The sequence below is a fragment of the Stigmatopora argus genome, chromosome 6, assembly GCF_051989625.1.
Source record: "Stigmatopora argus isolate UIUO_Sarg chromosome 6, RoL_Sarg_1.0, whole genome shotgun sequence".
NCBI classification, from domain to species: Eukaryota; Metazoa; Chordata; class Actinopteri; order Syngnathiformes; family Syngnathidae; genus Stigmatopora; species Stigmatopora argus.
In genome coordinates this window covers 2240001-2266795 of record NC_135392.1, presented here as the reverse complement: position 1 = coordinate 2266795, position 26795 = coordinate 2240001, and the positions used below count along the sequence as shown (strand labels likewise).

The following is a 26795-nucleotide window of genomic DNA, read 5'->3' as shown; positions in this document are numbered from 1 at the left end:
AAGCAATCGTAATCCCTCTGGATTCGTTGTAATGCTTTCTAAAAACAATTTAAAAATAAAATAGCTTTAAAAAGATGCATACATTGGCAGACATACAATTCTGTCATGTTTTTACAAAGAGGTATAGTCACACTTGTCAGAAATAAAAAGACCTGAGTTTATGTCGTGTGTTTAAAATATGCATTTATGCAGTATTTTGTTCAGTCACAAACATCTTGACTAGAGTTTTAATGTACAGAAATGTCCGTAGATTTTATTGAAAAAACAAACAAAGCAAAAAAGGATGTCGTTGCTACCGTTAAATAAAAAAGAAAAACGGAGAAGCAACAGGCGATTACGATAAGAAGGTACTTTTCTTGTCCAAGCGTTTGCTCCTTCTCTTTGACAATCCCTGATTGGTAGTCTCTTAACATGGGCGGAGTCAAGAGGGTATCCTCCGGGCTCTCATTGGTTAAGAATTTTAAATACAAACAACAATAAGATTTGCAATTGTTTGGTCCAGTCTGAAGTTCGTTAACGTTGTCCTCAAAAATCCATGATTTACTGTATGACATTCACCAGAGGTAAGAAGCATATTCTATTAAAATATCAAATGAAAAGCATAACTGTACATAGCCATGTATAGTGAGAATTTTTAATCGCTAATTGCTCATTGACTACAACTGGTTATTGAATGAAGTGCTATTTATGTATGCTATTTTTCTCATTTTAAGTTCAACTTATGGGTTATTTGCGTGACTAAAATATGTATCAAGCTCTGATTAGTAGTAATTTGACATATAAAATATTTCTCAAGCCCTGATTTGTTGTAATTTGACGTTTTTTTCTGTCATAGAATCCGAATGATCTTCATTGTTCAAACGTTAAGGCTAGACATCATTCCCTTGAACCACGATTCTGTCAATATAACGCTAGTTAGTGTGCAAATTTTTAAAGACACATTTGGAATTTTTAACAAAATATTTGTAATAATCTCGCCCCTTTGTTGAAAGACAGATGGATGCTACCTACCAATGCATTATTATTCAAATCCTGTTTCATTGGATGGGCTAGTCAGCTGACTAAACAATGTTGTTGAACAAATGGCAAACATCAAAACTATGGAAGGGGATTGTAAGTTTTATTAAATAATGTTGTATTATTCTCTTTAGAAAAAGGAAGATACATCAAAGAAAAGCAGTAATGCTCAGAAAGCTCGCTTATTTGCTTTTTGGTGGAGAGAAGGATGCTTCTGAGGAAGTTGCTTCTGAAAAAGTGGAAGAAGAATGGCTTGTGGTTAGTCATCAAGGTTGGTTGGGAACTGCTTTACAATTTTATTTAACACTAAAAAACAAACTTGATTTTTCCTCTGCGTTTTTTTTAATTTTTTTATAAACTCTTTTTTCCCTCATAAAGCTACAACCTAATGTTAGAGCCTCCAGCTATTTCTTTCCTGTTGATTTTTCTCATTTAAGCATAAGATTTAACAACATAGATTTAATTTACTACTATTTCATCTTTGGTAAGATAGTTGAAAATGCTGTCTCAGCTGTATAGTTTCTGCAATTGTCCTCCCAGAAGCCAGATCTGCAGAGATAGCAAATGTGGAGGCCCCCATTGGATCCTCAGAATCGGTTTCCAATCCAATGACGATTACCAAACTAGAAACTACAAGGTAAGTTACATAGTCAAGCTACATGCTGTCTTTCAACACTACTGTATTTTATTGCATATAAGCCGCCCCTGCATAAAAGCCGTACCCTTAAATAGCCTTAAAATCGTTGAATTGTACAATTTCTCGCGTATAAGCCGCCCCCCGATTCCCAATTTTCACCTCCATATTCTTGATTTTAATAGGGAGTACAAATGTGTTACTTTGAAGGGAAAATCTTAAGAAAAATAATCGCACGTGGTATTTCTGAGATACTGTATGAATCAAAAGCACAGTATTAAGGTCAATATCATGACGTCACGGCGCCATTGCGTAATGACGTCACGGCGCCATTGCGTAATGACGTTACGGCGCCATTGCGTCATGACTGCACGGCGCCATTGCGTCATGACGGCACGGCGCCATTGCGTCATGACGTCGCGGCGCCATTGCGTCATGACGTCGCGGCGCCATTGCGTCATGACGTCGCGGCGCCATTGCGTCATGACGTCGCTGCGTCATGACGTCGCGGCCCCATTGCGTCATGACACCATTGTGTCATGGCGTTGTCAACTTGCAGTTTTGTGCATTCCCTGTTTTTATGCGCATATAAGCCGTACCCTCGATTCAGTCATCATTTTTTTGTCCGACAAAACCGGCTTATATGCGAGCAAATACGGTAAAATCACTTGCAAACGTAGCTTTAGACCAGGGGTCTCTAAACCAGGACCCACAGCGGCCTTTGACGTCCAGTTTGGAGACCCCTGCCTTAGATTAATTGTAGAACTAATCACCTTCAATTTCCTTCTAAAACCTGAACTGAATTCTACTTATTTCAGGGCAACAGAGCCAGCAAGTGAGCAATCCACAGTAGATAGCCAAGAATCAGCTAAAAGCATTCAAGCTACCTCCGAATTACTTTCTCCTCCAAAAACCCTGCAAGAACTCACACAGTTAACCTCCATGAAAAAGACCCGTGAATCATACCAGCCCAGATCTCTTACCGCTATTCAGCAACGTAATCGCGTTCGCCATGGATTCCAGCACCGGTCCTTCTCGCTACAACAGCCTGGACATCGTGCATTCGGTCATTGAAGCACCGCAAGTGCAACAAGTCGGGCCGGCAATTCTCGGTGTGACAGAATTGAAGATCTGACATCTGAGAGTCCATATAATTTCAGTAATACCTTGACATACGAGCGTCCCAACATAGGAGAAATTTGACAAAACCAGGAAAATTCCGAGCAAATTTTTGCCTTGAGATACGAGACTAAAATTTGAGATACGAGCAAACCAGATGGTTCCCGATTCGGTGCTTATGAGAACAGCATCCCTCTGTCTTTCTCGCCGCATCTCCCTCGCATAAACATATCTACGAGAATACTAGTAATTTGACACGTGAGCTCAGTCCCGGAACGCATTAAGCTCGTATCTCAAGGTATTACTGTACCGCACTTGTTATTAAATCAAGCCGGCAGCTACACTAGATCCACTATTGTTTTTATAATTAGAATCCATCCATTTTCAATTGAAAACCTTTGCTTTCAAACATTTAGAAATTGTCTAAAAGCTTTAAAGCTTTTTTTGTTCCGTCCACTAGTATGTATTTGACTACATTTATTAATAAAATACTAAAAAGTGTATTCGCTGTACCTGTTCTTTACTGTTGATTCTTGGTAAGTACACTATCTGTTTTTCCACTTGACACGCCACCTGCAATATAAGTTTTTCTTGACATTTCTACCAATATATTTAATGACAATTCATCACCATGGTTACCAGTGATTGAAAGGTGGGTACATATTGCACTGATGTAACAATTAGTTAGAGTACTATGTAAAATGGTCTTTTCCCCCACTATACTATTTGTTTGGTTCCCCATACAATGACCAAAATTAAAAAAATAGATTTCCATTATTAATGCACTAAATTTTTTTTTTTTTTCTTCTATCACCAGAGCAATGGGTTGACTATTATGTCAATGCTGCAGGTTGACCTTGTCATAATCTGATGTCTATTGTCTTTAATTTAAATATTTGTGGTGTACTTTATGTCAAGCCGTCATCTTAAAGTGAGTATACACAAATGGTACATGGTAATTAGTAATCAAGTTTTTCTTCCCGTATTACAATTTAACAAGTGTTTTTTGTATTCAATTTTAAAACTTTTACAACAAATTTAGCATAAGGATTCAAGTACATTAAACCGTTGCCTTCTTTTTTTTTTTAAACGTTCAGAGAAATTCTGCTGCCATTCTTTGTATTCGCCTTCCACTTCAATTATTAGTCATTTGAAAGTTCATATAAAGTTCATCATTACATTAATGTGATCTGCAAATTTAACTCTAAAGCCAGATATCTGAAATTTAAAGTCCACGTATATGGTCTTTGCTAATTCTGTCACATTTTCAGGAACGTTTTCACCTTTCTAGTTTGCAAAAAAAGAACATTTAGGAAACGTGCTTGCTGAGGAGCGCCAAGTTTGTTATGTACAGCTGATGTACAGTCAAGATAGTGTCAACCTTGCATGCCAGGTGGATCACGGGGTGGTGACGTGTCACGTGGGACCAGTCCGGGGACAAACATGTCACTCAAAGCATGTACGTATGGCTTAAATATTTCGCCCTGTCTGCTTAAAGTCAATTGGCAACAAGTTTCTTCTAGTGATTTTCAATAGAACTTCATTTAAAATCGCAATTTTAACTTAGCAGCAATGTAAAACTGTTGCTATGATACATTCTTTACAAATATATTTGCACTATTTCAGTTCTTGTGTAATATTCAAAGATGTCTACAGTCTTCCCTCACTTATCACATTTTTTTCTGCTATTAATTATTGAAATGTTTTTTTAATGTTCATAAAAATGTGAAAATCCACGCTAAAACTCGCAACCGGAAGCCACTTCCTTGTCTTCAACTTCAGCACTAAAGAAAAAAAAAAGTTTGAATAGCGGTGACCCTACTTTGCTATTTTTCAATTGTTGCGGCCATGTTTGGTCTACATTAACCGTGATATTCGAGGGATTACTGTATTATCCATAACTGAAGGAAACTGGTCATCCAGACAAATGAATGGAATTTAAAACAATGAGCTATAAACAGAGTTTTAACAGAGAGAGCCATAAAAATTCATATTTTGAAATGTTATTCCTTGAGAACCAAACTCAGAATTTAAAAGTCAAAATAAAGGAAAATGCATTTTTTATGTTATTTTTTATTTTTAAATCTCACAGGTTAGCGGTGCCGGCCTCACAGAGGGAGAACTGGGTTCAAATCCACCTGCATGGAGTTTGCATGTTCTCCCCAGGCTTGTGTGGGTTTTTTCCGGGTACTCCGGTTTCTTCCCACATTCCAAAGACATGCATGGTAGGCTAATTGGACACTCTAAATCGCTGCTAATTATGAGTGTGAGCGTGGATGGTTGTTTGTCTCCTTGTGCCCTGTGATTGGCTGGCCACCAATTCAGGGTGTCCCTCACCGCTAGCCCCAAGTCAGCTGGGATACGCTCCAGCACCCCACCCTAGTGAGGATAAAGCGGTTCAGAAAATGAGAATGAGGTTAGAGGAGAGCCATTTGCATCCATCAAAGGAGCCACATTTGGTCCGTGAACCTTATGTTCCCTACCCTACTTGGTCAACTTTGATAGCAATGGCGATGGGTGGGAGGCAGAATTGCCCACAGCCAATCACAAGGCACAAAGAGATAAACGCTTGTTTTCTCACTGGTTGTTCAATAAATTAACTCCTCCCTCATTTTCCTCCTCCTATGCAGCACTTTGTGATCACATCTCGTCGCGTGGCTGATCTTACGTCACCAGTCCGTCAAATCTTCTTCCCTGATCAAAGATGCAGTCACGCACTGCCATTGATTGCAACGTGCCCGCAACAACCGCTTCCAACCTTAACGTAGCGGGCGGAGATGAAAATGCTCAATTTTCCAGTGGGCGTGAACGCCTCTCGGCTGCGTATTAGATATGAAGACGGCGCTGCTCTCTCACTCTGAGGAAACCAAGTGTGCTTAAACGTGTGCAATGACAATCACATCTCCGATTTTCCGGCTGTAAGCGAAGGCCACCGAACTCGGCGAGGTGAGCTTTTATTTTGGAAACACTTTCAAAACAAACCCCGACCGTCACTCGTTGCACATTTCAACAGATATGACCATGTAAACCGCTTTTAACTGGTTGCCTTTCACTCTTTTAAAGACACAATGGAGTCCAGTCCGGTGTTGAAAGACAAGTTTTTCATCGTCGTCCGCGGCAAGTCGCGCAAAGGCTTCAGCCGGGGCTGCATCGGCCGCGTAGCGTCCGAGACGCAGGCGGAGCTGAGGGGGCTCGTGTACGGCCAAGGGAGCCCCCACAACGGAGGGGTCGTGCGGAGGGAGGACACGTACCGACTGAGCCGACACCAAGCCCAACTCCTGCTTTTTGTCTCCTCGACAAGCCAACGCCTCGAGCTGCTGTGCAACCCGCAACTCTTTACGGCCATCTGCGAGCTGACCGTGGACGACTTGGTGGTGGTCAAGAACCGGAAGGGACATCTACCGGGTCTGGTCAAGAACCTGATGCAGGTCGAGAGGAAGGAGAATAAGGATGACCTGCACATGTTGGGCTTTGAAGTGGAATTTGTGGTAAGTGAAAAGGGGAAAAAGGAAGTCACTGTTTAGATTGTGTGTCAAAGTGGCGGCCTGGGGCCCAAATCTGGCCCGCCGCATCATTTTGTGTGGTCCGGGAAAGTCAATCATGGGTGCCGACTTTCTGTTTTAGGATCACATTAAAATGAAGAGTATAGATGTATATTAATTTTTCTTATTTCCCCCTTTTTAAATCAATAATTGTCATTTTTTAATCATTTTTTCTGTGTATTTAGTTCAAAAATCATTTTGTAAAATCTAAAAATATATAAAAATAATGTATTTCTGTTATTGATTTGGAGTCGTATTCATTTATCAAACTCTATACCTCCTGTCAAAGTGGCGGCCCGGGGGCCAAATCTGGCCCGCCGCATAATTTTGTGTGGCCCGAGAAAGTAAATCATGAGTTTTAGGATCAAATTAAAATGAAGAGTATAGATGTATATTAAATTTTCTGATTTCCCCCCTTAAAAATCAATAATTGTAATTTTTAATCATTTTTTCTGTGTTTTTAGTTCAAAAATAATTTTGTAAAATCTAAAAATATATATAAAAAAAGCTAAAATAAACCTGTTCACTGCAAGTGATGCTTTAGCCTGGGACGGTAATCACGAATAGGCTGATAATGACGTCATATCTTGATTAACTGTATCCACCCGAACAGATTGTGCGTACAGTAACCTTGATTATTGCAAAATCACTACTAGTGATTTTTTTCTCCTTTGTGTATTTGTTTATTCACCCAGTCTGTCTTTTTTAACCCATTCCAGGACCACGATGTGACTTTACCCTCTAAAAAGCCAGCCCCCCTCCACCTGTTCAGTGCTGCAGAGATTACCCAGGTGGTCCCATCTTACTCCATCCCCCACGGGCTGAACTGGAACGCATGCCAACAGGGTACGTAGTCACGATGTTGTGTTATCAGTCAGAGTACAATGACGTGTGTGTGATGCTAGTCGAAGAACTGGTCTGGTTCCGCAGGAATGCAGAAAAGTCTTGTCTCTATATTTTCAAACATAGTCTTCCCGTGTTGTGTTAAGTCACGAGGTTAAGGATCCTATATGACATGACTTTTTAACCTTGAACTTTCTAACCCTGCATTTCTCAGGAACAAACAAAAAGGCCGTGACCCGCATTAATTCCATGCCAAATATGAAAACGTATGGACGAGTCAAAACAAAACATCCAGAGCGGAGGATGGATCCGAGTCCAAACCTAAACGCACCTTTCGAAGTGGGCTCCATGGTGGAGGTCATGTCCAACACGGGGGTCTTGGTACACGGAGTTGTCCGGTGGCTTGGTGTCCCAGCGGGAAAAACTTCAGAGTGGGCCGGCGTCGAACTGGTGAGACTCCATTCGGACTCGTTTAAAGGATTTTCGCTTCTTGCGATGACCTCCATTTTGTGCCTCCAGGACTTTGACGTCAACGGCTGCTCCGATGGGACGCACGGGGGACGCCGCTTGTTCGACTGCAAAAAGAACCGGGCTTTGTTCATTCCCGTCAATAAATGCAGCCGCGATAGCAGATTTGTTTGCTCCACCAATGGAAGTGACGACGTCAGCCAAGCCGAAATACCGCCAGGTTTGTTGTTTCATGCAAAATAACGTTGACATTCTCACTGTTTTGCATAAGTGGTTGCCATTTCGCTATGCAATTACTTTTGGAGAATGATACTCATTGTTTTTTTTGATAGATGGTTGGCGAACTTCAGAGCGATGGTTTAATTTGTGTGTATTTTCTTGGCAAGTTGGCTTTCCACCACCCTAAATTTGACATTTACAGTAATCCCTCGATTGTTTAGGTTAATGTAGACCAGACATGGCCGCGATAAACGAAAAACCACGAAGTAGGGTCACCTTTATTTTAAGAAGAAAAAAATAATAATAATAAAATATATATATATGTATTTGAAAAAAAACCATTAAAAAACTTAAAACCCTTTATTGAACGAACCAATTTTACATGTATTATAAATAGTTTGGAAGGTTTAAAAAAAAGTTGCTTTTCTTGAATGTACGACTGAAAAAACTGTGTTTGTGTTATAGAACCTCCATACGTAGACTCCGAGGACTACGTGGCACCCATTGCTGAATCGGATGTCGCGTCTTTGTTACTGGGAAGAATGAAAGGGATTCAGGGTCACATCAATTCCTGTTATCTGGATGCCACTCTTTTCAGGTAAGAACAGTTCAACACCCTTCATAAAATCTATTACCGTATTTTCTCACATATAAGTCGCCCCCGCGTATAAGCCGTACCCTTAAAATTGCCTTTAAATTGTTGAATTTGACAATTTCTCTCGTATAAGACGCCCCCTGATTCACAGTTTTCAGCTCTATATTCATGGTTTTAATAGGGAGTACAAATGTTACCGTATTTTCTCACATAAAAGCCGTCTTCGCATAAAAGCCGTACCCTTAAATTGTCTTAAAATTATTGATTTTTACAATTTCTCTCGTATAAGCCGCCTCCTGATTTACAATTTTCACCTCCATATTCATGGTTTTAATCGGGAGAACAAATGTGTTATTTTGAAGGGAAAATCTTAAGAAAATTTATCGCACATGGGATTTTTTGAGATACTTTATGAATCGAAATGACCGTCTGCTGGATTGCAAAATGTTGCCTGCATGTAAACAAATTCAAAAAGGAAGTCACGTGACCAGTACAACCAGGAAGTGTGAAATTACATTCATAGACGTCAAAATAAATTTTGTTTAGCGTTTTATCTGTTTATTTTTTCTCTATTTTGAAATAAATGACGGTATCGGCCGCATTTTCTTGCGTTATGGCCTTGTTTTGTACATGTCAACTCTAATTTGTGCGCATATAAGCCGTACCCTCGATTCAGTCTTTTTTTTTTTTGCGACAAATACGGCGTATATGCAAGAAAATACGGTAAGTGTTGCCCATTTGCAACCCCCTCACTTATGATCTTGAATCGTGTCAAGGGAGAAAGGAGTTCCGTGCACCCAGATAAAAAGCTGATGTTTTCTTATTTCAGTTTGTTCAACTCTTCGGTGACCCTGGACAGTATCTGCCAGAAACCTGCTGACACTTTGCCGCCCATTGCTTCCACACTGAGAAAAATCATTAATCGTTTACGACGGTATTGTCACTTTGCTTTCTAGTTGGGTTTTGCATATCTGCCCCCCAAAATTATGTCATTTATGGATTAAAAATGCATTTTTTGCAGACAAGGTTTTGTTCCAGCCGCTAGCATAATGAATTTCCGCTATCAGCTTGGTTGTGATTCCTTTCGAACAGAGGAAAAAGGTTAATTTTTTTTTTAAATATGAGGTATTCTTGCTTTAGCATGGTTGATGTGATCCTTTTTTTTGTCATTTGACTGCAGATCCAGAGGAATTTATCACACTTCTCTTTCAAAAGGTTCTTGGCATTGAGCCCATGCTTAAACTCAGGTAGGAATTTCCTCTAATTGCATTTTAATCCATTTTTACCCAAGAGATGTTACCCAATCCAAATTTTTCTACCAGGTCTAGAAGTGAAAGTAGCCAAGGGGCGTATACATTCCAGATCTTTTTGGAAAAGGAGCAGATGGCACAGATACCCACAGTTCAACAGCTGCTGGACACTTCGTGCCTGTCATCTGATGTCAAGTTTGAAGAGGTACAGCCAAGTGGAATCTCTCGTGAAATACTACACTTAAACATATCTAAGACTGTCTGTATTTACTTTACTCAAAAAGAGCGACAAATAATAGTGAGTCACCCCAACGTTTTTGTCCAAGGAAAATTCATCAAAGTAGTCCAATAATTTAAATACCTAGGAATCACTCTTGACTCTCAAACGACAGATATAAAAAATAAATTTAAAAAAACATGCCAAATCCAAATCCAATTAAATTCAGTTTGTTCAACAGAAAGAATCTAACACCCGAGTTGGCAAAATTATATTTTGACACACGAGTTTCAGCATGTATTTCACATTTTTATTAACTTTAAAAAAAAAAAAAATCTACAATGTAGTCAAGCCGCAAAAGTTGAAGCGTGAAATGGCGAGGGATTACTGTATTTACATATGTTCATTAACATGAAAATGCAAAAAAAAAAAAAAAAATCCAAAGCCTTTATTCATCATATCAATCAATATCAATATAAATATCTTCATTAATGTGCTGTCCCTTATTAAATAAATCAAACTCCAACTCAAGAAATATGTTTCTATTTAGCCCTGTGATTTTTAAAAGCCATTTTTCTCCATGCAAGCTTCAGCGTGGATTTTCACATTTTTATAAACAAAAAAAAAAAAATATATTAATAAATTTCCCCAGAAAAAAAATCTGCAATGTAGTGAAGCCGCGGCAGTTGAAGCGTGAAATGGCGAGGGATTACTGTATTTACAAATATGTTCATTAACATTAATTTAAATATCTTCATTAATATGTGCTGTCCTTATTAATTAATACATCAAACTCCAACTCAAGAAATATGTTTCTATTTAACCCTGTGATTTTATAAAAGCCATTTTTTCCCATACTTAGATCCCATCCTGCCTGATAGTTCAGATGCCAAGATTCGGAAACAAGTATAAAATGTTCTCACACATTATTCCCTCCGTGGAGCTGGACGTCACGGACCTCCTATACAACTGTAAGTAATGCATACAAACATCACCCAAAAAATATAATAATATAATTTTGTCATTTTACACTTTTTTTTGTGAATCTACAGCTTTTAGAGAATGTTTTATCTGCGGGCAAAAGGCCGAGCACGAATGTCTCCAATGTCTGCCTGATCGCAAAATGGACCCGGGCAGAATTAAACAATACTGCACGACCTGCAACACACAGGCAAGGCATTATTTGGGCGCCGTAGATCATTTTAACATTGCTTTATATTTATTTGAGTATTTGTTTATTTTTGAAGGTGCATAGACATTCGTCACGACGGGGGCATTTTCCAAAGCCGCTGTCGATTCCGGACGAGGTCGCCTCAAATTCCCTGGCGGCAGGGCGGCACACGATGCAGCTTTTCGCCGTGCTCTGCATTCACACCAGCCATTACGTGTCTTACGTGAAATTCGGGCCCGGCCCGCATTCCTGGCTCTTCTTTGACAGCATGGCGGACCGATGTGGTGAGGATATGCACAAAATGCTTACCTGTCAATTCATAATTTGTTCCTGTATTTTGTGTTTTTTTCTTTTAAATCATTTCAAATAGTGCATGCTAGTGACATATGAGCAATTTGAGATACGAGTAAAATTTGGGGCAAATATTTATATTGAGATAGGAGACAAATTTTGATATACGAGTATACAGCGGACGCAATTTGAGATGCGAGTAAAATTTTGGGCAAATATTTATCTTGAGATACGAGACAAATTTTGATATATGAGCATACATTTTGGACACGAGAGGCTGCTCATAAGAACATCATGGCCACTGTCTTTCTGGTCGCAACTCCCTCATTTAATGCCTCTACGAGCACTGGGCGGAGCATTGCATTTTTTTCACTGTTTTTTTTCTCGTTAGTGCGAATGGCGGAGCTTGCTCGCTAATACGAGAGGAGTATATAGTACTTCTCGTTGGCAAGTGGTCGTGCGTTATCCTATTGTGAGGACATTTGTGTGCATCATTTTGGGAATATTTCATACCTGTCAACCTCTGCCGATAACTGCCCTTATAAATGATTATGATTCCCCTTACAAACCCCCAAAAAAACCTTACAAACACCGTACGACTCGTACGGTGTTTGTAAGGTTTTTATCGGCAGAGGTTGTTATCGGCAGAGGTTGACAGGTATGATATTTTGAAGGGAAGACAAAAGCAAACAACCCTTGATAGGTTGCATCTGAAAATCAGGGTGGAGGCGGGGCCAATTGAGCCAACCCAGGAGAAAAAAGGTATCAAAATTTTTAACAAAATTAGAATTAACTTTAGTGTAAGGTTAGATTCAACTTATTTTTGAGTGTCTGCATTGTAATCCAAGTTCATTTAAATTTGTTTATGTTACGAGCCCGTAACAACTTTTTTACACGATTTTTTTTTTTTTTTTTTTTTTTGGTAAAACTGATCTCGTTTTACCCATTTTGTCTCTAATCCAGATCTTCTCGGTCATTGGTAGCAGACCAAAACATCATTGTCGACTGCTAATATTGTCATGCTTTAAGCATTCCCCTTTCACCCGTCTGCCTTTTCGCTATAGAAATATAGCGTGTCAGCAAGCAATGTACCCAGACAGTCAATCTGTCACCGTCATAATGCGACATCTACACAATCTTGAATTTAGTGCACCGACTAATTGGGCACCCTGTAAACTTTGGAGAAAATTTTAGACTTAAGTGTGCCCTATGTGAGTAAATATTGTATTCGTCCGTTTTTTTAATCACTTAAAGGGAATTGCAATCATTAATAAGGGGAGAAATTGGCTGAGGTTGACGGGCATGTTCGTGCAAACCTTGACATGTTTTGGTTTCCAAATGGAATGCTTACTTGAAACTATTGTGTTCTGATAAAAGCGCTGACGCAGATAAGGACGCACGCTAAGTTCTTGCTTTCATCACATGGCAATCTCATCTCAGTCACGCTTTTCCTCGCAGGTGACGATGAAAGGGGCTTCAACATCCCAGAAATTCAGCCTTGTCCAGAACTGGGTGACTTTTTGGCTCAGTCTGTGGAGGAGCAGGCGCAAGCTAACCCCTCGCACGCTCCTGAACTTGTGCGCAGGTTGCTGTGCGATTCCTACATGTTTTTATATCAGAAGCCAGCTGCAACTCTTTCCACGTCAAACTATCGGGAGACATAGATTTATGAGGACAAGAACGCCGTGTTCTTGCAACAGTGCTTAAATAATAACATTGCACTTTATTTTGCTTAGGAGAACTAAACAACAGGGAGAGGAATTGCTTTAACATACCAGAAAATGCACAAATGTTAGGGATGAATAGCTTACTGTAGTGTTTTTTTTTTAAATAAAATGTTGTATTGCATTATTTGATATTTGTCCTTTTTGGAGATGAAATGTTTTTTAATGTTGTATTGATTTTTATGTTTAAAAAATCTATTTAATCACATGGTGTCAACTAGATTAACCCTGGAAAAAGGAGCATCCTGAAATGAGAGCAGTCGAAAAGCAGTCATTTTTGCATCCCTAATTTAAGGAGCTTCAAATTCAAAGTTTAAGGTAAGGTAGTGCACCCACTTTTTTCTGCTACTTTTAAATTTATTTTGTTTACAAATGTGACATACATAATGAGTACTGTGATCATATTTGATAGGATTTGATAATTTTAGGTATCGAATTTACTACAGTATACTACTAGTCATCGTATTTGATTTGATAATACATCGGGGTATAGAACGTTGTTTACAGCACCCTCTGTTGGTTGGAAATGGATTTGCCTACTCAGCACGACAGACAAACGCTGAGAATACGTCATAAATACGTCATCTGTTATTTGCTTACGCGGAAGTTCACCCAAATACATTTCCATTACTATTTAACCTTTTATCAAATTTGTTTTAATGGGCGTACCTTTACTATTTTTCATTTGGCTGCTACACTATAACAAAGGCACATAGTAAATATAGTCTAAACAATAAAAATAAAGCTACTTTAAACTATATTTCTCAAATAAATATCGTTAAAAACATGGTTGGTGACCTTTTACATTGTCCAAGTGTAGCTTGAAACTCTTGAGTTGTTATGTGATAGTTATGTAGTTGCCTTTCAAGGTTACTGAGGGCAAGTAGGCCAAATGTGTTCCTTTTCTGCTCACCTCCATTTTGGGGTGCATGACAACAAAAAAGGGACACTTTCTGATGTTTAGCAAGGACAGAAAAATGTCAACTTCAACACAAACTATTCAACATGATGACAAGTTCATTTCTTAGCCTTTCCCAGCTCAAATTGGGAAAAGTGAACTAAGTATACCTTGAACTGGTAGCTAGTCGGCCACACACATAATAAAAATGTTATCAGAATAATACAGTGATTCTAAGAGACACTGTTAATAACAAGACAGTGTATCTACGATATATAGTATCATGATATAAGCCCCTGTGTATCAGAAAGATACATTTATTTTGCAGAAGGTGGATTTTATTTGTTGACAGTATTTTTAGTTTTTAAAAAAATATTTATGGCTGTAATCGTGTCAACTTAAATTGGCTTGACCTCAGATAAATGCAGAATTACAATTAAATGTTCGTAAATGGAGGTTTTATGTAAACAGTTGGCCAGCAAGAAAAAAACACTAACGGGTGCAAATATATATATTTTTTTAATAACGCAACACGGGTGTGATGTGTTTCAATTTTTTTATTGAACAGAAAAATATTTAATGACAATTGCAATATTTTCAAGACAAGAGTCCAGCACTAGCAATTATTGTTGATTGGAATGTGAACATTTTTTAAACTGTTTTTCTAGTGATCCCCATGCTCGCAAGTGGTGTCCAAACTACGGTGTGTGGGCTAAATTCAGTCCAGTTTTTGCAGTCTAATCCAATGTGATAAATTGTGAGCTATCTCAGTTTTGATTTTCTTTTTTTTGTCGTCTCTAAACATTTTCTTTCTGATGTGCTACATTTTTTTAATATTATCTGTATAGTACCTCAGAATTATTATTTTGCTTGTAGCCCAACCCAATCCAGTGTTGTGACCTCGGAGTCAAAAAAAAGAATGGGACGTCTATGGACGTCAATGGCATCCACCGACTTATAACTTAAAATAAATGTGGAGGAGAAAAGTTGGTAAAACCCTTATGTCGCCCGTTTTGTGTAATATTGAACACAAAACAGTGAGGCCGTAAAGGCTTGCTGCTGAAAAGCAACACGTTTCTCGTCAAAGGAGGAGCTCCATTGCTGCCGTTTAAATGTGTGCGCATGCGCACTGCAATTCAATCGGGACTTTGGTCTTACACAACCCAGTTCTTTCTTCATTCTGCCTGCCTCTGCTCGCCGGTGTGTGGCACACGTTTGTCATTTTTAATTTCTTGTCCATCACCGCCAAGGAAATGAGTGGGGACCATGCCCACAACGAGGACCAGGTAACGCGGGGCACATTTTGTAACGCCATAATCATGGTTTAGAACATAGTAGTACTTTCTCGTATTTAATGTGTATGGCTTAAGAGGGTAACTTGGCCAACTGTGAACACTGGTAGCTAATGCGTGTTGGCCGTGTGTTGATCAAGTCTACTGTTTTTTTTGTTATGAATAATGTCCTGACAACTTGTACTCGCTATTTGTTATTAATAACGCGGTAGTATGCCGGCTAGCGAGTTCTCGCATAATCTTGTGTGTTTAGACGCATACGCGAATATATAGTGCCGTATGGCTGCATTGAATGTGGCGTTAGCATGTGGCTAGGTATTAGCCGCTAAGTCCCATTTGTAGCCAGCGTTAGCATGCTAGCTCGCCGGGCTAGGATACTGACGATTTGCCATCCAGCAAGTTCAAAGTTAGTTAGCCGCCGGCTGCTTTAGCTTCAACCAAATGTAACCCATGTCTGTTTCCTGGTGTATTTCAGATCGACGGTGGCTCTCGGGTCAACGGTAAGCGTGTTGCATTTCTAATAAACATGACGATTCAAATGTACGGTGGAGATAAAATGCTATTTTTCGGGGATACATGATAACATGGGATTAGTTTAGAGCAGAGGACAGAAATGGCGTCCAGAGACTAAGTCCTCTCTTTCACTCACAAGCGTCTATTGTTCAAAAGGGAGGCCTTGCTACAGCTGTTTGGGAAATAGGAAACTCTCCTCGAATCCGTATTTGTGCCGGTTTGGAAGTGTTTTAGCGATTAGCAGCGTCGAATTGAGCCGCCGGTCAGGCGTAACGGGCGAAATTTCCAGCTGAAAGTGAGGGTATGGGCGCTGAGGACTTAGTCTCTGCGCCATTTTCTTTTTCGGCGCAGCGGCCTGACGACTGCAAGCTGAACCCAGGCTCAGCCTCGGATGGGTGCATGCCTCCGTGGCTTCGTGGCTCCGAAGGCCGAGCCGGCTCGCCTCCAACTCGGTTCACCTCGGCGACGTGACACGCCAAAGCGACTTGCTAATATCCGACACGGTTAAACAGTGTTACGGTCACGGGGGCTTCCATTTTCGCCTCCCAGGAGAAAGTAACTTTTGACAGCACAACGATTAGGACAATATCTAAATTCATTTCAAGTAAAAAGACGAGAATTAAATGTGCACTATTTCAAACCTTTTGTATAGCCTCGTTGAATGGTCCTAAAATACTACAATTGTGAAGTATGACAAAGTGATTGTCTGTGGCCTTTTTTTGTTTTTGGGATACCAACATCAGAAATTCAATCAAAACTACTGTATTTTATTAGACAATAATAACCACTTAAGACTAAGATATCCTTTTTCCACGGACATTTGGCCATGAAAGTGACGTTTGTCGTAACAATGCTATCTATTCATGAAAAAATATAGTTCAATTAAAAACAGAAAGTCTTTTCTATTAATTATGAATAGCAGGTCATGTTTGAGATATACTAATTGTACAGGCCAAATGGTGACAACCTTTTTGTTTATTAAATTGTCAGGTCAAGAGATTATTTTAAAACAAAGATTATTTTAACAATTTTTGTTGAACTACAAATGTCGGTGAACGTTTTGGGTATATTTAAAATGTTGGACATCTAATTATTAGCAGAAGAAAATTTTAAGGATGTAGTTATGTTATCTCTTTTAGGTTTTCATTCAACTTTATAAGGCGTGGTGAGCCTGCCATGTCCCTGGACTTTTCTTTATTAAGAGTTTTAAAACTGGTGTCTATTGTTAAATCCTGCTCAAATAAGCCAAATGTGTCTTAAAGTTTATCGGGCCAAGTAACAATAGGCAATGTTTGTTAATGTAACACCTCGAGATTACATATGGCCCAAATGACTCTTAGGATATTCCTTCTGGATTTAGCTGCTTTCCTCTTTAACAATTATGCTGAATTAAAAATGAAAATTCATGATTTTTTCTTCTTTTAATCAGCCCTCCGAACTAAAGTCCTAAAATATGTTTAGTATAAATAAACTGGCCTTTATTTATACGTATGTTTGTGTTTCACAAAAGCGACTAAAAAGCCAATTTTTAAGAAGTTTGGATGAACCCAAGATGAATTCTAATATTTATAAGTATACAAGCAATGTTCCACATATCAGTTTATAAACTAAAATCAGCTTTAAAAATTTTCAACCCACCTGAAAATGTAGTCTACTCATATTCATCCACATCCAAGGAAATACTTTGCTTCTTTACGTTTGTTTACCTGTTCCGACATGTTCCATCTGATCTCAAAATATGGCTCATGTTTAGATTAGATTAGAACATTCGGGAAATTTCTTGGTTGCAGTAGCAAGACAGATTCTTCTGGGCACCAACATATTGTTGTATTGAAGTGATATTTTATCAAAATTCACACATTTTTTTCTTTACAAGGACTGAAACTGTCTACTCATAAATATCTCCTTTTTCTTATAGACTCCCATAGATATAAAAATAAAGAACATAGACACAAGGACCACAAGAAAGACAAGGAACGGGAAAAACTAAAGCATGGCAATGGGTAAAACATGCTTTATTTATTTTTACCATTTAAAAAAAAGCGCAGTCGGCGTCTAGTTTTTGTGCCGTCGAATCTAACCTTGTGTTTTAATCATTTAATGGATACATCAGTGAACACTCCTCTGACAAAAAACACGGCGATAAGGATAAAATGAAGCACAAAGATGGCAGCGCAGACAAATTTAAAGACAAGCACAAGGAGAAAAAGGTGGGTTTTTATTGCCGTCGCATGAATGTAACATGACACCATTAGCTTGTAATATTCTCCCAGCTTTTGTCCTATCCTGTAACATATATACGTACTTTTGTGAGTGTCTATTATTAGCTGTGTAGCTTGGATTTCTTCTCAGGAAGTTGTAGCGACGCAAGAAAAACTGTTGATTTAAGTTAATCTTTTACAGATGAAAGTCATTGATGGTAAAATCAAGAAAGAGAAAGAAAATGGCTTCTCCAGGTAGGTGTGCTTAGATTATGTTAAAGGATTTATTGTAATAAGCAAGAAGATAATTGTTTTGCTGCTTTTTCTAGCCCCCCGCATGTCAAGTGCGAGCCTGACGATGACTTTTATAATTCGTCCAAACTTGAGAAATCTTTAAAGCGAGAACGGGATGACGATGACGAGTGAGTGACTCGTTTACATTTTAATTTAAGATTGTATTTTCCTCTTTGTGGTCGATTAACCTTTTTTTTAATGGTCATGTCGCAGTTATGAGATCAAGCCCAAAAAAATAAAGACTGAAAATGACAAGAAGGACAGGAAAAGGAAACAAATTGAGGTAAGCTGAGTCAAGAAATGTGTCCATTAATTACTGTATTTTCTCGCATATACGTCATATTTGTTGCTAAAAAAAATGACTGAATCGAGGGCATGGCTTATATGTGCATAAATTAGACTTGACATGCACGAAACTGCAAGGTAACAAATAGAAACGCAATAATGCAAGTCAATGTGGCCGATACGGTCATTTATTTCAAAAGATAAACAAATAAAATGGTAAACAAAATGTATTTTGACGTCTATGAATGAAATTCAAGAAAAAAAAACTTATCTTGCATAAAACAATGTGCAATAATACAGCAATCGATTCATACAGTATTTCAGAAAATACCACGTGCAATAATTTTTCTTAGGATTTTCCCTTCAAAGTAAGACATTTGTACTTCCTCTTAAAACCATGAATATGGAGGTGAAAATTGGGAATCGGAGGGCGTCTTATACGAGGGAAATTGCAAAATTCAACGGTTTCAATGTAATTTCAAGGGTACGGCTTTTACGCAGAGGCGGCTTATGTGAGAAAATACTCTTAACACATTTATGCTCCCTATTAAAACCATGAATATGCAGGTGAAAATTGTGAATCAGGGGGATTCTTATACCAGAGAAATCGTAAAATTCAATTTTGTATTTCAAATTGTAAAATTCAATACTTAAAGACAAATTCAAGGGTGCGGCTTTTACGCAAAGGTGGCTTATATGTGAGAAAATACGGTAGCACATTTGTAGTCCCTCTTAAAACCATGAATATGGAGGTGAAAATTGGGAATCGGGGGCGTCTTATACGAGGGAAATTGCAAAATTCAACGGTTTCAATGTAATTTCAAGGGTACGGCTTTTACGCAGAGGCGGCTTATATGTGAGAAAATACAGTCACACATTTATACTCCTATTAAAACCATGAATATGGAGGTGAAAATTGTGAATCAGGGTGCATCTTATACGAGATAAATTGTAAAAATCAGTATTTTTTTATTATATATATATATATGTAAAAAAAAAAAAAAAGGAATTTTAAGGGTGCGTGTTATACGCAGAGGCGGCCAATATGCGAGAAAATAGGTCTTATTTTTTTCATTTGCTGGCATTGAATGACTTTACTACATTTACTACCCTTTTCTCTTCCAATTTTAGGACGGGAAGCCGAAAAAGACGAGAGATAAAAAAGGAGAAACTGCCGATGGAAAAAAGAAAGCAAAAAAGGAGCCCGAAGAGAAGTGGAAATGGTGAGTTGGTCCATGTGGCACAGTTGGCACATGCGCTCTTCGTTGTTTGTATTTTTAATAAATATTTTTCACTACCGATTCCAGGTGGGAAGAAGAGCGATACACCGATGGTGTCAAGTGGAAATTTCTGGAGCACAAAGGGCCAGTATTTGCCCCACCATATGAGCCAATTCCTAGCAAAGTCCGCTTCTATTACGATGGTAAGACACCCGTGTTTACATAACGCCTTATCACCTGGGTTGATTAATTCACATATCGTTTTTATCTTGAAGGGCAGCCACTGAAGCTTAGTCCAGAGGCAGAAGAAGTGGCCACGTTCTTTGCCAAAATGCTGGACCACGAATACACCTCAAAAGACATCTTTCGTAAAAACTTTTTTAAAGATTGGCGGAAGGTAGGTGAACAGTCAGCCAAGTCATTTTTTTTTAACATGTTTTCCTTTCTTGTTCGTTCATAGAATCTTTTTTCTAAATTCAGGAAATGACCGCCGAGGAAAGGGGGAAGATCACAGACTTGAAGAAGTGTAACTTTACCGAGATGGCGGACTACTACAAAGCTCAATCGGAAGCCAAAAAAGCCATGTCCAAGGAGGACAAATTGGTAAACACTGTTATCACGTGGTCCTCAATTCATCTACATCTATTTTGATGATCCGTTATTTGTTCAGGGGCAATTGTTAACTAGATTTTCTAATTGCTGCAATACCGAGTGCACTTCTTTACATACCTAACAATGTGTTGTTATCTTTTTACCTTAACTTTCAAGTCCATTTATTCATATCTGAGTTAATTTCTAATGTTTTTGTTCCTTCATAGAAAATCAAAGAGGAGAATGAGCGCGTCTTGCAGGCATATGGCTTCTGCATGATGGACAACCACCGGGAACGGATCGCCAACTTCCGCATCGAGCCACCGGGCCTTTTCCGCGGTCGCGGAGACCATCCCAAAATGGGCATGCTGAAACGTCGGATCCGACCCAAAGACGTCATCGTCAACTGCAGCAAGTTAGTCCTTCTCCTTGTCACATGCACACTTTTAGGTATCCCAGAACTGTCGACCCGCGTCGACCTTGTTTCAGGAGTAGCCTTGTCCCATTTCCGGAGTTTTTCCGGAGTGAAATGCAATGCCATTCACAGAAAATCGATATACAATGTGGGACAATTAAACCCTAGATCAAACTATTATCTATTTTTATATTAACTGACATATTGTGTTTTAGCAAACTATTGGAAAAAGCTCAGCATAATGAAAATACGTATGAAAAAATGAACAAAGCATAATTTGTTCATCGTTTATTGGCAAATTCAAATTTCCACAACATTAGCATAAGTTTTCAGCCGTTCCCTAACCCGCACTTGTATGTTGTGCCATGTGCAAATGTCGGTCCTTTTGGAGACGGCTTCACCATGGGATATTTTGTCCAATACGAACCAATAAACTTCTGCGAGTGTCTGTTTTTTTATTAGAAGTTTCATTCATTTTCAGGCATTTTGATCACTTACCAGTGCTGCGTACGCCTACTTCCTATAGGACAACCCCGGAAATGATAGGATTTGTCAAAACAAAGACTGGTGGCTTATTCAGCCTTAATATTACTTACTTCCCTCATGAAAAAAACGAAACTGTTAAAGCAATCGATTGCCACGCTGAAGTCGCAAAAGACGAATCATTTGTCATAACTTGTAACTCGGATGATTCACAATGCACTATTGTTACCGAATTCATCCGGTTTGCAGTTAAATCAAATGTGGAAGTAAGATGCGGAAGCCGTAGCGATAATGTGATTTTTACAGGCATTTCATTTGGAAATTTGGTACCTATCTGAAATGGTTACTTAAAAATGTGACAACAAAAATAAAATCCCACTGCTTTTTTCCCTCCACCCAGGGACTCCAAGTACCCACCGCCCCCTCCTGGCACCAAGTGGAAAGAGGTTCGCCACGATAACAAGGTGACGTGGCTGGTGTCGTGGACTGAGAACATTCAAGGTTCCACCAAGTACATCATGTTGAACTCCAGCTCTAGGATCAAGGTGAGCCACAACTCCTCACTTGACCACCGTGGACCCTCATGGTTACCTTTTTAATATTTTTTTGTGCAGGGAGAGAAGGACTGGCAAAAGTACGAAACGGCCCGCAGACTAAAGAAATGTGTGGACCGCATCAGGACGCAGTATCGCGACGACTGGAAGTCCAAGGAGATGAGGATCCGACAGAGGGCCGTGGCGCTCTACTTTATTGACAAGGTGAGTGAGCGAACGTCCGTAGCCTCCGGTACACGGTCGATTGGTCGCCCGAAAGGTTATAAATAATTACCATTTAAATCGTTGCTCAAATTCCCTAAATACAAACTGCGAATGACTATTTAGTCATACTTAATGCCCTAGTCATTATTAGGCTAAAGAAAAGCTCCAAATTTCCCGGACTTTTATTGTTTTTTGTTGGAGAACTTGTTAAGACCCTGACTGATGTCGCTTCTTAAAGGGACAACGCATGTACATACAAACATCTACACTCACACGTCGGCTCAGTGAAACTGCTCATAGCCATTGTTGGCTTTTATTGATGCGTAGACCGTGTTGTTTTACCTTGTTCTTTTGGTCGCCGATCTTTTGTTCACCCGTTGTCGCGGTCTGGGCGACCAATCGACCGCACACGGAGCGAGCGCCCGTGGTCTCCTCGTTGCCAAGTGACAAACGCTAAGCCCGTTCTCGCCTCCCACAGCTGGCTCTGAGAGCAGGTAACGAGAAGGAGGAAGGGGAAACCGCCGACACGGTGGGCTGCTGCTCCCTCAGAGTGGAGCACCTCAAACTTTACCCCGAAAACGACGGGCAAGAGTTTGTCGTGGAATTCGATTTCCTGGGTAAAGATTCCATCCGATATTACAACAAAGTCCCGGTGGAAAAAAGGGTAAGAATGCCACACGAAAAAGGAAAAGATGTCCAATTGCAAACGTGAAGAGTTCACAGGTGTTTGTTCTCCTTTAGGTTTTTAAAAATCTTCAATTGTTCATGGAAAACAAAGAGCCGGATGACGACCTGTTTGACCGCTTGAATGTAAGTTGAAAGATATGCGGCCGTACCTTGGAGTTGAAGCACAATCGTTTTCGAGACGCTTAGCAAGTTTTGCACTTTGTCAGACAAGTACGGGCACAAGCCGACCAGCCAGTACTTCAAACAATTAAGACGTTAAAAGGTGCAGTAGGCGTCGCTATGCGACACTCGATTAATTTAGACAATTATCTTCGGGGAGTGCGCGACTGAAGAATCTGATCTGGTGAAATTTCAGTCTTAACGTTTAGCTTGAACTCCAATTTTTAAGCTGCCATTTTAGCGTTAAACAGGTGGCCATTTTGTTGACTCCCATTTCATTCGTTCGAGCAGACTTCAATTCTCAACAAGCACCTTCAGGAACTGATGGACGGTCTGACGGCCAAAGTTTTCCGTACTTACAACGCCTCCATTACCTTGCAGCAGCAGCTCAAAGAGCTTACGAACGGTTCGTGAGTCTCCGCTCCAGAATCCAAAGCGCACTTGTCACATTCTTTAAGTTTAATTGTCCGTCCTCTTACTTTTTACCCTTTATCTAGTGGATGAGAATGTCCCGGCCAAGATTCTGTCCTACAACCGGGCCAACAGAGCTGTAGCCATCCTGTGTAACCATCAGAGGGCACCACCCAAAACGTTTGAGAAGTCCATGCAAAACCTGCAGACAAAGGTGAGCAGATGTTTTTTTTTTCCTCCGAGGATTTATTTTAGACAGAATACTGAAATTATACAGATTTATCCATTCATTTCAATATGTCAGGTTTGATCACCATATTTCCTTGCATATTAGCCGCCCCGCGTATAAGCCGCACCCTTCAAATTGCCTAAAAATCGTTGACTTTTACAATTTCTTGTATAAGACGCAAATGTGTTACCGTATGCAAGATACGGTTAATTGTTTTCCTTGAAATTACAATCATAGACGTCAAAATAAATTATGTTAAGCGTTTTATCTTTACTCTATTTTGAAATAAATGACCGTAGCGGCCGCATTGTCTTGCGTTATGGTGTTTCGTGCATGCCAGTTCAAATTTATGCGCATATAAGCCGTACCCTCAATTCAGTCAACAGTTTTTTTTGTTTCAAATATGGCATATATGTGAAAAAAATACGGTAAGTCGAAAGTGCAACAAAATGTAGCGTAAACTCAAGCCTCTTGTACGGGGCTTATTCTTTGCTATTTTAGTAGCTTGTGCTGGGCAGCGGGCCGTAGTTTGGACACCACTGTTCTAATGCCTCCACCAACTATGAAGGGATTTCCATTCTTAGAGTTTAGGAAATTCTTGGAATTTTGCAAGCCTAGTTCAAATTATTTTTTAAGAAATGACCGTACACACGTGTCAATGTTACACCCCGTTTATTTATTGATTTATTTTTTTGGTCAGATCGAAGCAAAAAGGGACCAGCTGTCCGATGCGAAAAGAGAGCTGAAGAGCGCCAAGGCTGACGCCAAAGTACGGAGGGATGAAAAAACCAAGAAGTGAGTAGACTTGCAAAAAAAATGGGGAGCGCCGTGCACGTGTAATTACGACACCTGACCCCGCGCAGGGCCGTGGAGACCAAGAAGAAGGCCGTCCAGAGGATAGAAGAGCAATTGATGAAGCTCGAGGTTCAGGCGACCGATCGCGAAGAGAACAAGCAGATTGCGCTCGGCACTTCAAAACTTAACTATCTCGACCCTCGGATTTCCGTGGCTTGGTGAGTGGCCCTTTTAGCGATATTTTTCGTCGACCTCGCCCGCATCCCTCTCGTCGTAACTCTGTTTTTTTTTTTTTTTACATCCCAGGTCTAAGAAGTGGGGCATTCCCGTGGAGAAGATCTACAACAAAACCCAGCGCGAGAAGTTCGCCTGGGCCATCGACATGGCAGACGAAGACTTTGAATTTTAAATTCCAGGTTCTGGTTTTAACTCTCCTTTTTAATCGGATGCTTCTTTTTACTGTAATGAATTTTTTTCTCGATGGACCGGCCCCCCCAAGAAGGTTTTAGCAGGAAAAAAAAACAAAAAAAAAAACGACCAGACGAGAGACGAGGCCACTTTTGGAGTGTCAGTCCAAACATCTGATCTGGGATCAGGCATCATGCTGAACTCTGAACATCAAGGCGTAGTGCCAGTAATTGGGTAACCCACACCCCACCCCATAAACCACCCTCACACACCTTTTTTTTTTTTCCCCTCCCAATGACGATGCCTGAACTTTGAACTCTGTGGTTCCCTTCCCGTCGCTTGCGTAAGAAGCAAACAAGAAACCGCTTTGCATCATTTTTATCCTCCTTCACCCACCACCGTTTTTTAATTTTCGCCCCCCTCATGTATTATCGAACGAATCTATATTTTGATAAGTCAAATCAAATGAATTCCTTAATACCACCCACAGGCCTTTTGAGGACAAGGACAAGTGTGAGCTTGACGTTGGCGTGAGTGTTTGCGTGCGTGTGTTGCGTATGCCTAAATAGGGGCCCCCCATCTTTCAAAAAAAGCCGGCTGTTTAGGGTGATTATTTTAAACTGGACTATTTAAAAAAAATGGTGATTATTAGCATGCGGATGTCTGAAAGTGGGCCAGTTTTGGGGGTTGGAGGAACACTGCAAACACGTCAACTTTTATGAGCGAGCAGAATGTGAATATGTTTTACAGCCTTTTAATCAGGGACTTGTTTTTTCTTTTTCTTTTTTTTCCAGCGTCAATGTGAACCAATCGGTTTTTTTTTTTTTTTTAATCTAGTCACTTGCAAAGCTCCATCCATCCCCTAAAGCTGCTACTTAGCCCCCAAAGTCTCCATCGGAGTTGAACTTCATATTATTTGAAGCAAAAGAAAATCTCCCCCCTGCTACTTGAACTCAATGTATTTAAGTCTGTAAAATGAAAAAGTGTTTCTCATCGGAGAAGTGCGTGCGTGCGTGTGTGCGCGTGTGTGAGGGATATCAACTTTGCCAAAAATAATCACCAATCTGTTACAATTTTAGGTAGGTAATTGTGTAAAGAATGAGGTTATAGCAATGTAAACATTTTAATGTGAATTGATTTTATTCCACGCTTATGATAGGAAAGTTGATGTAAGTAGTTGTAAAGTCAACATCCTATTCCTGTTTTACCCTTTTTGTCCTAGCATTTGATAATGTTAAGTTGTATGCTCATTGTAGGTTAAGAATATAAATAAAAATCCTACATTTAAAAAAGAAATTGTAACAAGTTGTTGGTGCCAGTTTTGGTCTTAAGTTAACTCCGGTATAATCTGGCACCAGTTTTCCATAACAAGCGTTATTTGAAAGACTCAGTGTACTAAATACATTTTGCAGTTTGGTCTCCCTTCCCATCTTCCCTTTTTAGCAAAAAAAGATGGCAAAAGGCCGAGCTTCCTTTTTCATGCCAATTTCAGCTATTGTCACCGACTGCCCGGCAGGGGGCGTGCTAAGCTCTATGGTCTCATTTCAAAGGCATCCCACAGCTTGTGTTTTCTGGCAGCGGAACAAAAACAACACTGCAGATTGGTGAGTATTCCGTTTATTCTGTAAAGATTCAGAGAAAGTGTAGAAAGGATGATACAACAGTGCTTTATGATCAGGCTATTTCATAAAAGTTTTTTTCGTAAGCGATCTTTTTTTTTTTTTTTTTTACACCGTAAGTCCAGATTCCATTTATCTCAAACCAAAATAAATTTGTAACATTCGACACAAGTGCATACACTGCTGGTAGGAGATGAACCTCCAATTTCACTTTGGATGGTATAGCACCGTTCTTTAGCTATTAGCAGCTTGACAAGAATGCAGCTTAATAGGATATCCATGTAGTGACTGTGTGTTTTTAACAAACAAAATTCTCCCCATTTGGCTCTCTAGCTAGCTAGCTTCCAGATCTCACTCTGTCAGTGTCCCAAAAAAAAAAATGGTCCAATTGGTAATTTAGCTTTTTTCCAACAATTGGCCAGTCACAAAATGTGATAGAATATTACA

The 26795-nt window shown here is 39.6% G+C and overlaps 4 protein-coding genes across 11 annotated transcripts in view; 3 read left to right on the top strand and 1 right to left on the bottom strand.

Moving 5' to 3' along the window:
* Positions 1 to 468: 468 nt before the first annotated feature.
* On the top strand, positions 469 to 3271 carry LOC144075923 (uncharacterized). 2 transcript variants are annotated; one of them, XM_077603378.1, is made up of 4 exons: positions 469 to 563; positions 1153 to 1288; positions 1558 to 1654; positions 2470 to 3271. In XM_077603378.1, exons 2-4 carry the CDS (start codon positions 1183 to 1185, stop codon positions 2723 to 2725), a joined length of 459 nt encoding a protein of 152 aa, XP_077459504.1. In that variant the 5' UTR covers positions 469 to 563; positions 1153 to 1182; the 3' UTR covers positions 2726 to 3271. The 2 variants fall into 2 exon arrangements, with proteins under 2 accessions (XP_077459504.1, XP_077459506.1); XM_077603380.1 differs by lacking the exon at positions 469 to 563 and adding an exon at positions 610 to 689 and having other exon boundaries at positions 1152 to 1288.
* A 2115-nt stretch (positions 3272 to 5386) lies between these two features.
* On the top strand, positions 5387 to 13217 carry cyld2 (cylindromatosis (turban tumor syndrome) 2). Its single transcript, XM_077603952.1, has 14 exons — positions 5387 to 5716; positions 5834 to 6258; positions 7032 to 7158; positions 7370 to 7605; positions 7675 to 7843; positions 8308 to 8440; positions 9267 to 9371; positions 9459 to 9538; positions 9618 to 9684; positions 9760 to 9892; positions 10767 to 10875; positions 10957 to 11075; positions 11152 to 11359; positions 12825 to 13217. The coding sequence occupies exons 2-14, from the start codon at positions 5839 to 5841 to the stop codon at positions 13028 to 13030; spliced, it is 2112 nt and encodes a 703-aa protein (XP_077460078.1). The 5' UTR covers positions 5387 to 5716; positions 5834 to 5838; the 3' UTR covers positions 13031 to 13217.
* A 1919-nt stretch (positions 13218 to 15136) lies between these two features.
* On the top strand, positions 15137 to 26025 carry top1a (DNA topoisomerase Ia). 2 transcript variants are annotated; one of them, XM_077601899.1, is made up of 21 exons: positions 15137 to 15274; positions 15756 to 15780; positions 17712 to 17796; positions 17907 to 18003; positions 18197 to 18249; positions 18324 to 18416; positions 18502 to 18571; positions 19705 to 19796; positions 19881 to 19996; positions 20069 to 20190; positions 20274 to 20396; positions 20612 to 20799; positions 21683 to 21827; positions 21897 to 22040; positions 22519 to 22704; positions 22782 to 22850; positions 23178 to 23292; positions 23384 to 23511; positions 24227 to 24321; positions 24390 to 24539; positions 24628 to 26025. In XM_077601899.1, exons 1-21 carry the CDS (start codon positions 15242 to 15244, stop codon positions 24728 to 24730), a joined length of 2232 nt encoding a protein of 743 aa, XP_077458025.1. In that variant the 5' UTR covers positions 15137 to 15241; the 3' UTR covers positions 24731 to 26025. The 2 variants fall into 2 exon arrangements, with proteins under 2 accessions (XP_077458025.1, XP_077458026.1); XM_077601900.1 differs by lacking the exons at positions 15137 to 15274; positions 15756 to 15780; positions 17712 to 17796; positions 17907 to 18003 and having other exon boundaries at positions 20074 to 20190.
* Positions 26026 to 26330: 305 nt separating this feature from the next.
* The window catches only part of zhx3a (zinc fingers and homeoboxes 3a), a 104847-nt gene continuing 104382 nt past the window's right edge, over positions 26331 to 26795 (bottom strand). For all 6 annotated transcript variants that reach the window (XM_077601897.1, XM_077601898.1, XM_077601896.1 and 3 more), the window contains one exon: positions 26331 to 26795. This exon is cut by the window's right edge. The gene's annotated coding sequence lies outside the window, so the exon portion shown is untranslated.

Excerpts from the sequence above, each read along its gene's own strand:
- top1a (XM_077601899.1), top strand. The coding sequence starts at position 15,242 with ATGAGTGGGGACCATGCCCACAACGAGGACCAG. Across the intron at positions 20,800-21,682 it reads GTCATCGTCAACTGCAGCAA|GGACTCCAAGTACCCACCGC; the intron begins GTTAGTCCTTCT and ends CCCTCCACCCAG. Across the intron at positions 22,851-23,177 it reads ACCTGTTTGACCGCTTGAAT|ACTTCAATTCTCAACAAGCA; the intron begins GTAAGTTGAAAG and ends TCGTTCGAGCAG.
- LOC144075923 (XM_077603378.1), top strand. The coding sequence starts at position 1,183 with ATGCTCAGAAAGCTCGCTTATTTGCTTTTTGGTGGAGAGAAGGATGCT. Across the intron at positions 1,289-1,557 it reads GCTTGTGGTTAGTCATCAAG|AAGCCAGATCTGCAGAGATA; the intron begins GTTGGTTGGGAA and ends TTGTCCTCCCAG. Across the intron at positions 1,655-2,469 it reads ACCAAACTAGAAACTACAAG|GGCAACAGAGCCAGCAAGTG; the intron begins GTAAGTTACATA and ends TACTTATTTCAG.
- cyld2 (XM_077603952.1), top strand. The coding sequence starts at position 5,839 with ATGGAGTCCAGTCCGGTGTTGAAAGACAAGTTTTTCATCGTCGTCCGC. Across the intron at positions 8,441-9,266 it reads CTGGATGCCACTCTTTTCAG|TTTGTTCAACTCTTCGGTGA; the intron begins GTAAGAACAGTT and ends TTCTTATTTCAG. Across the intron at positions 11,360-12,824 it reads CAGCATGGCGGACCGATGTG|GTGACGATGAAAGGGGCTTC; the intron begins GTGAGGATATGC and ends TTTTCCTCGCAG.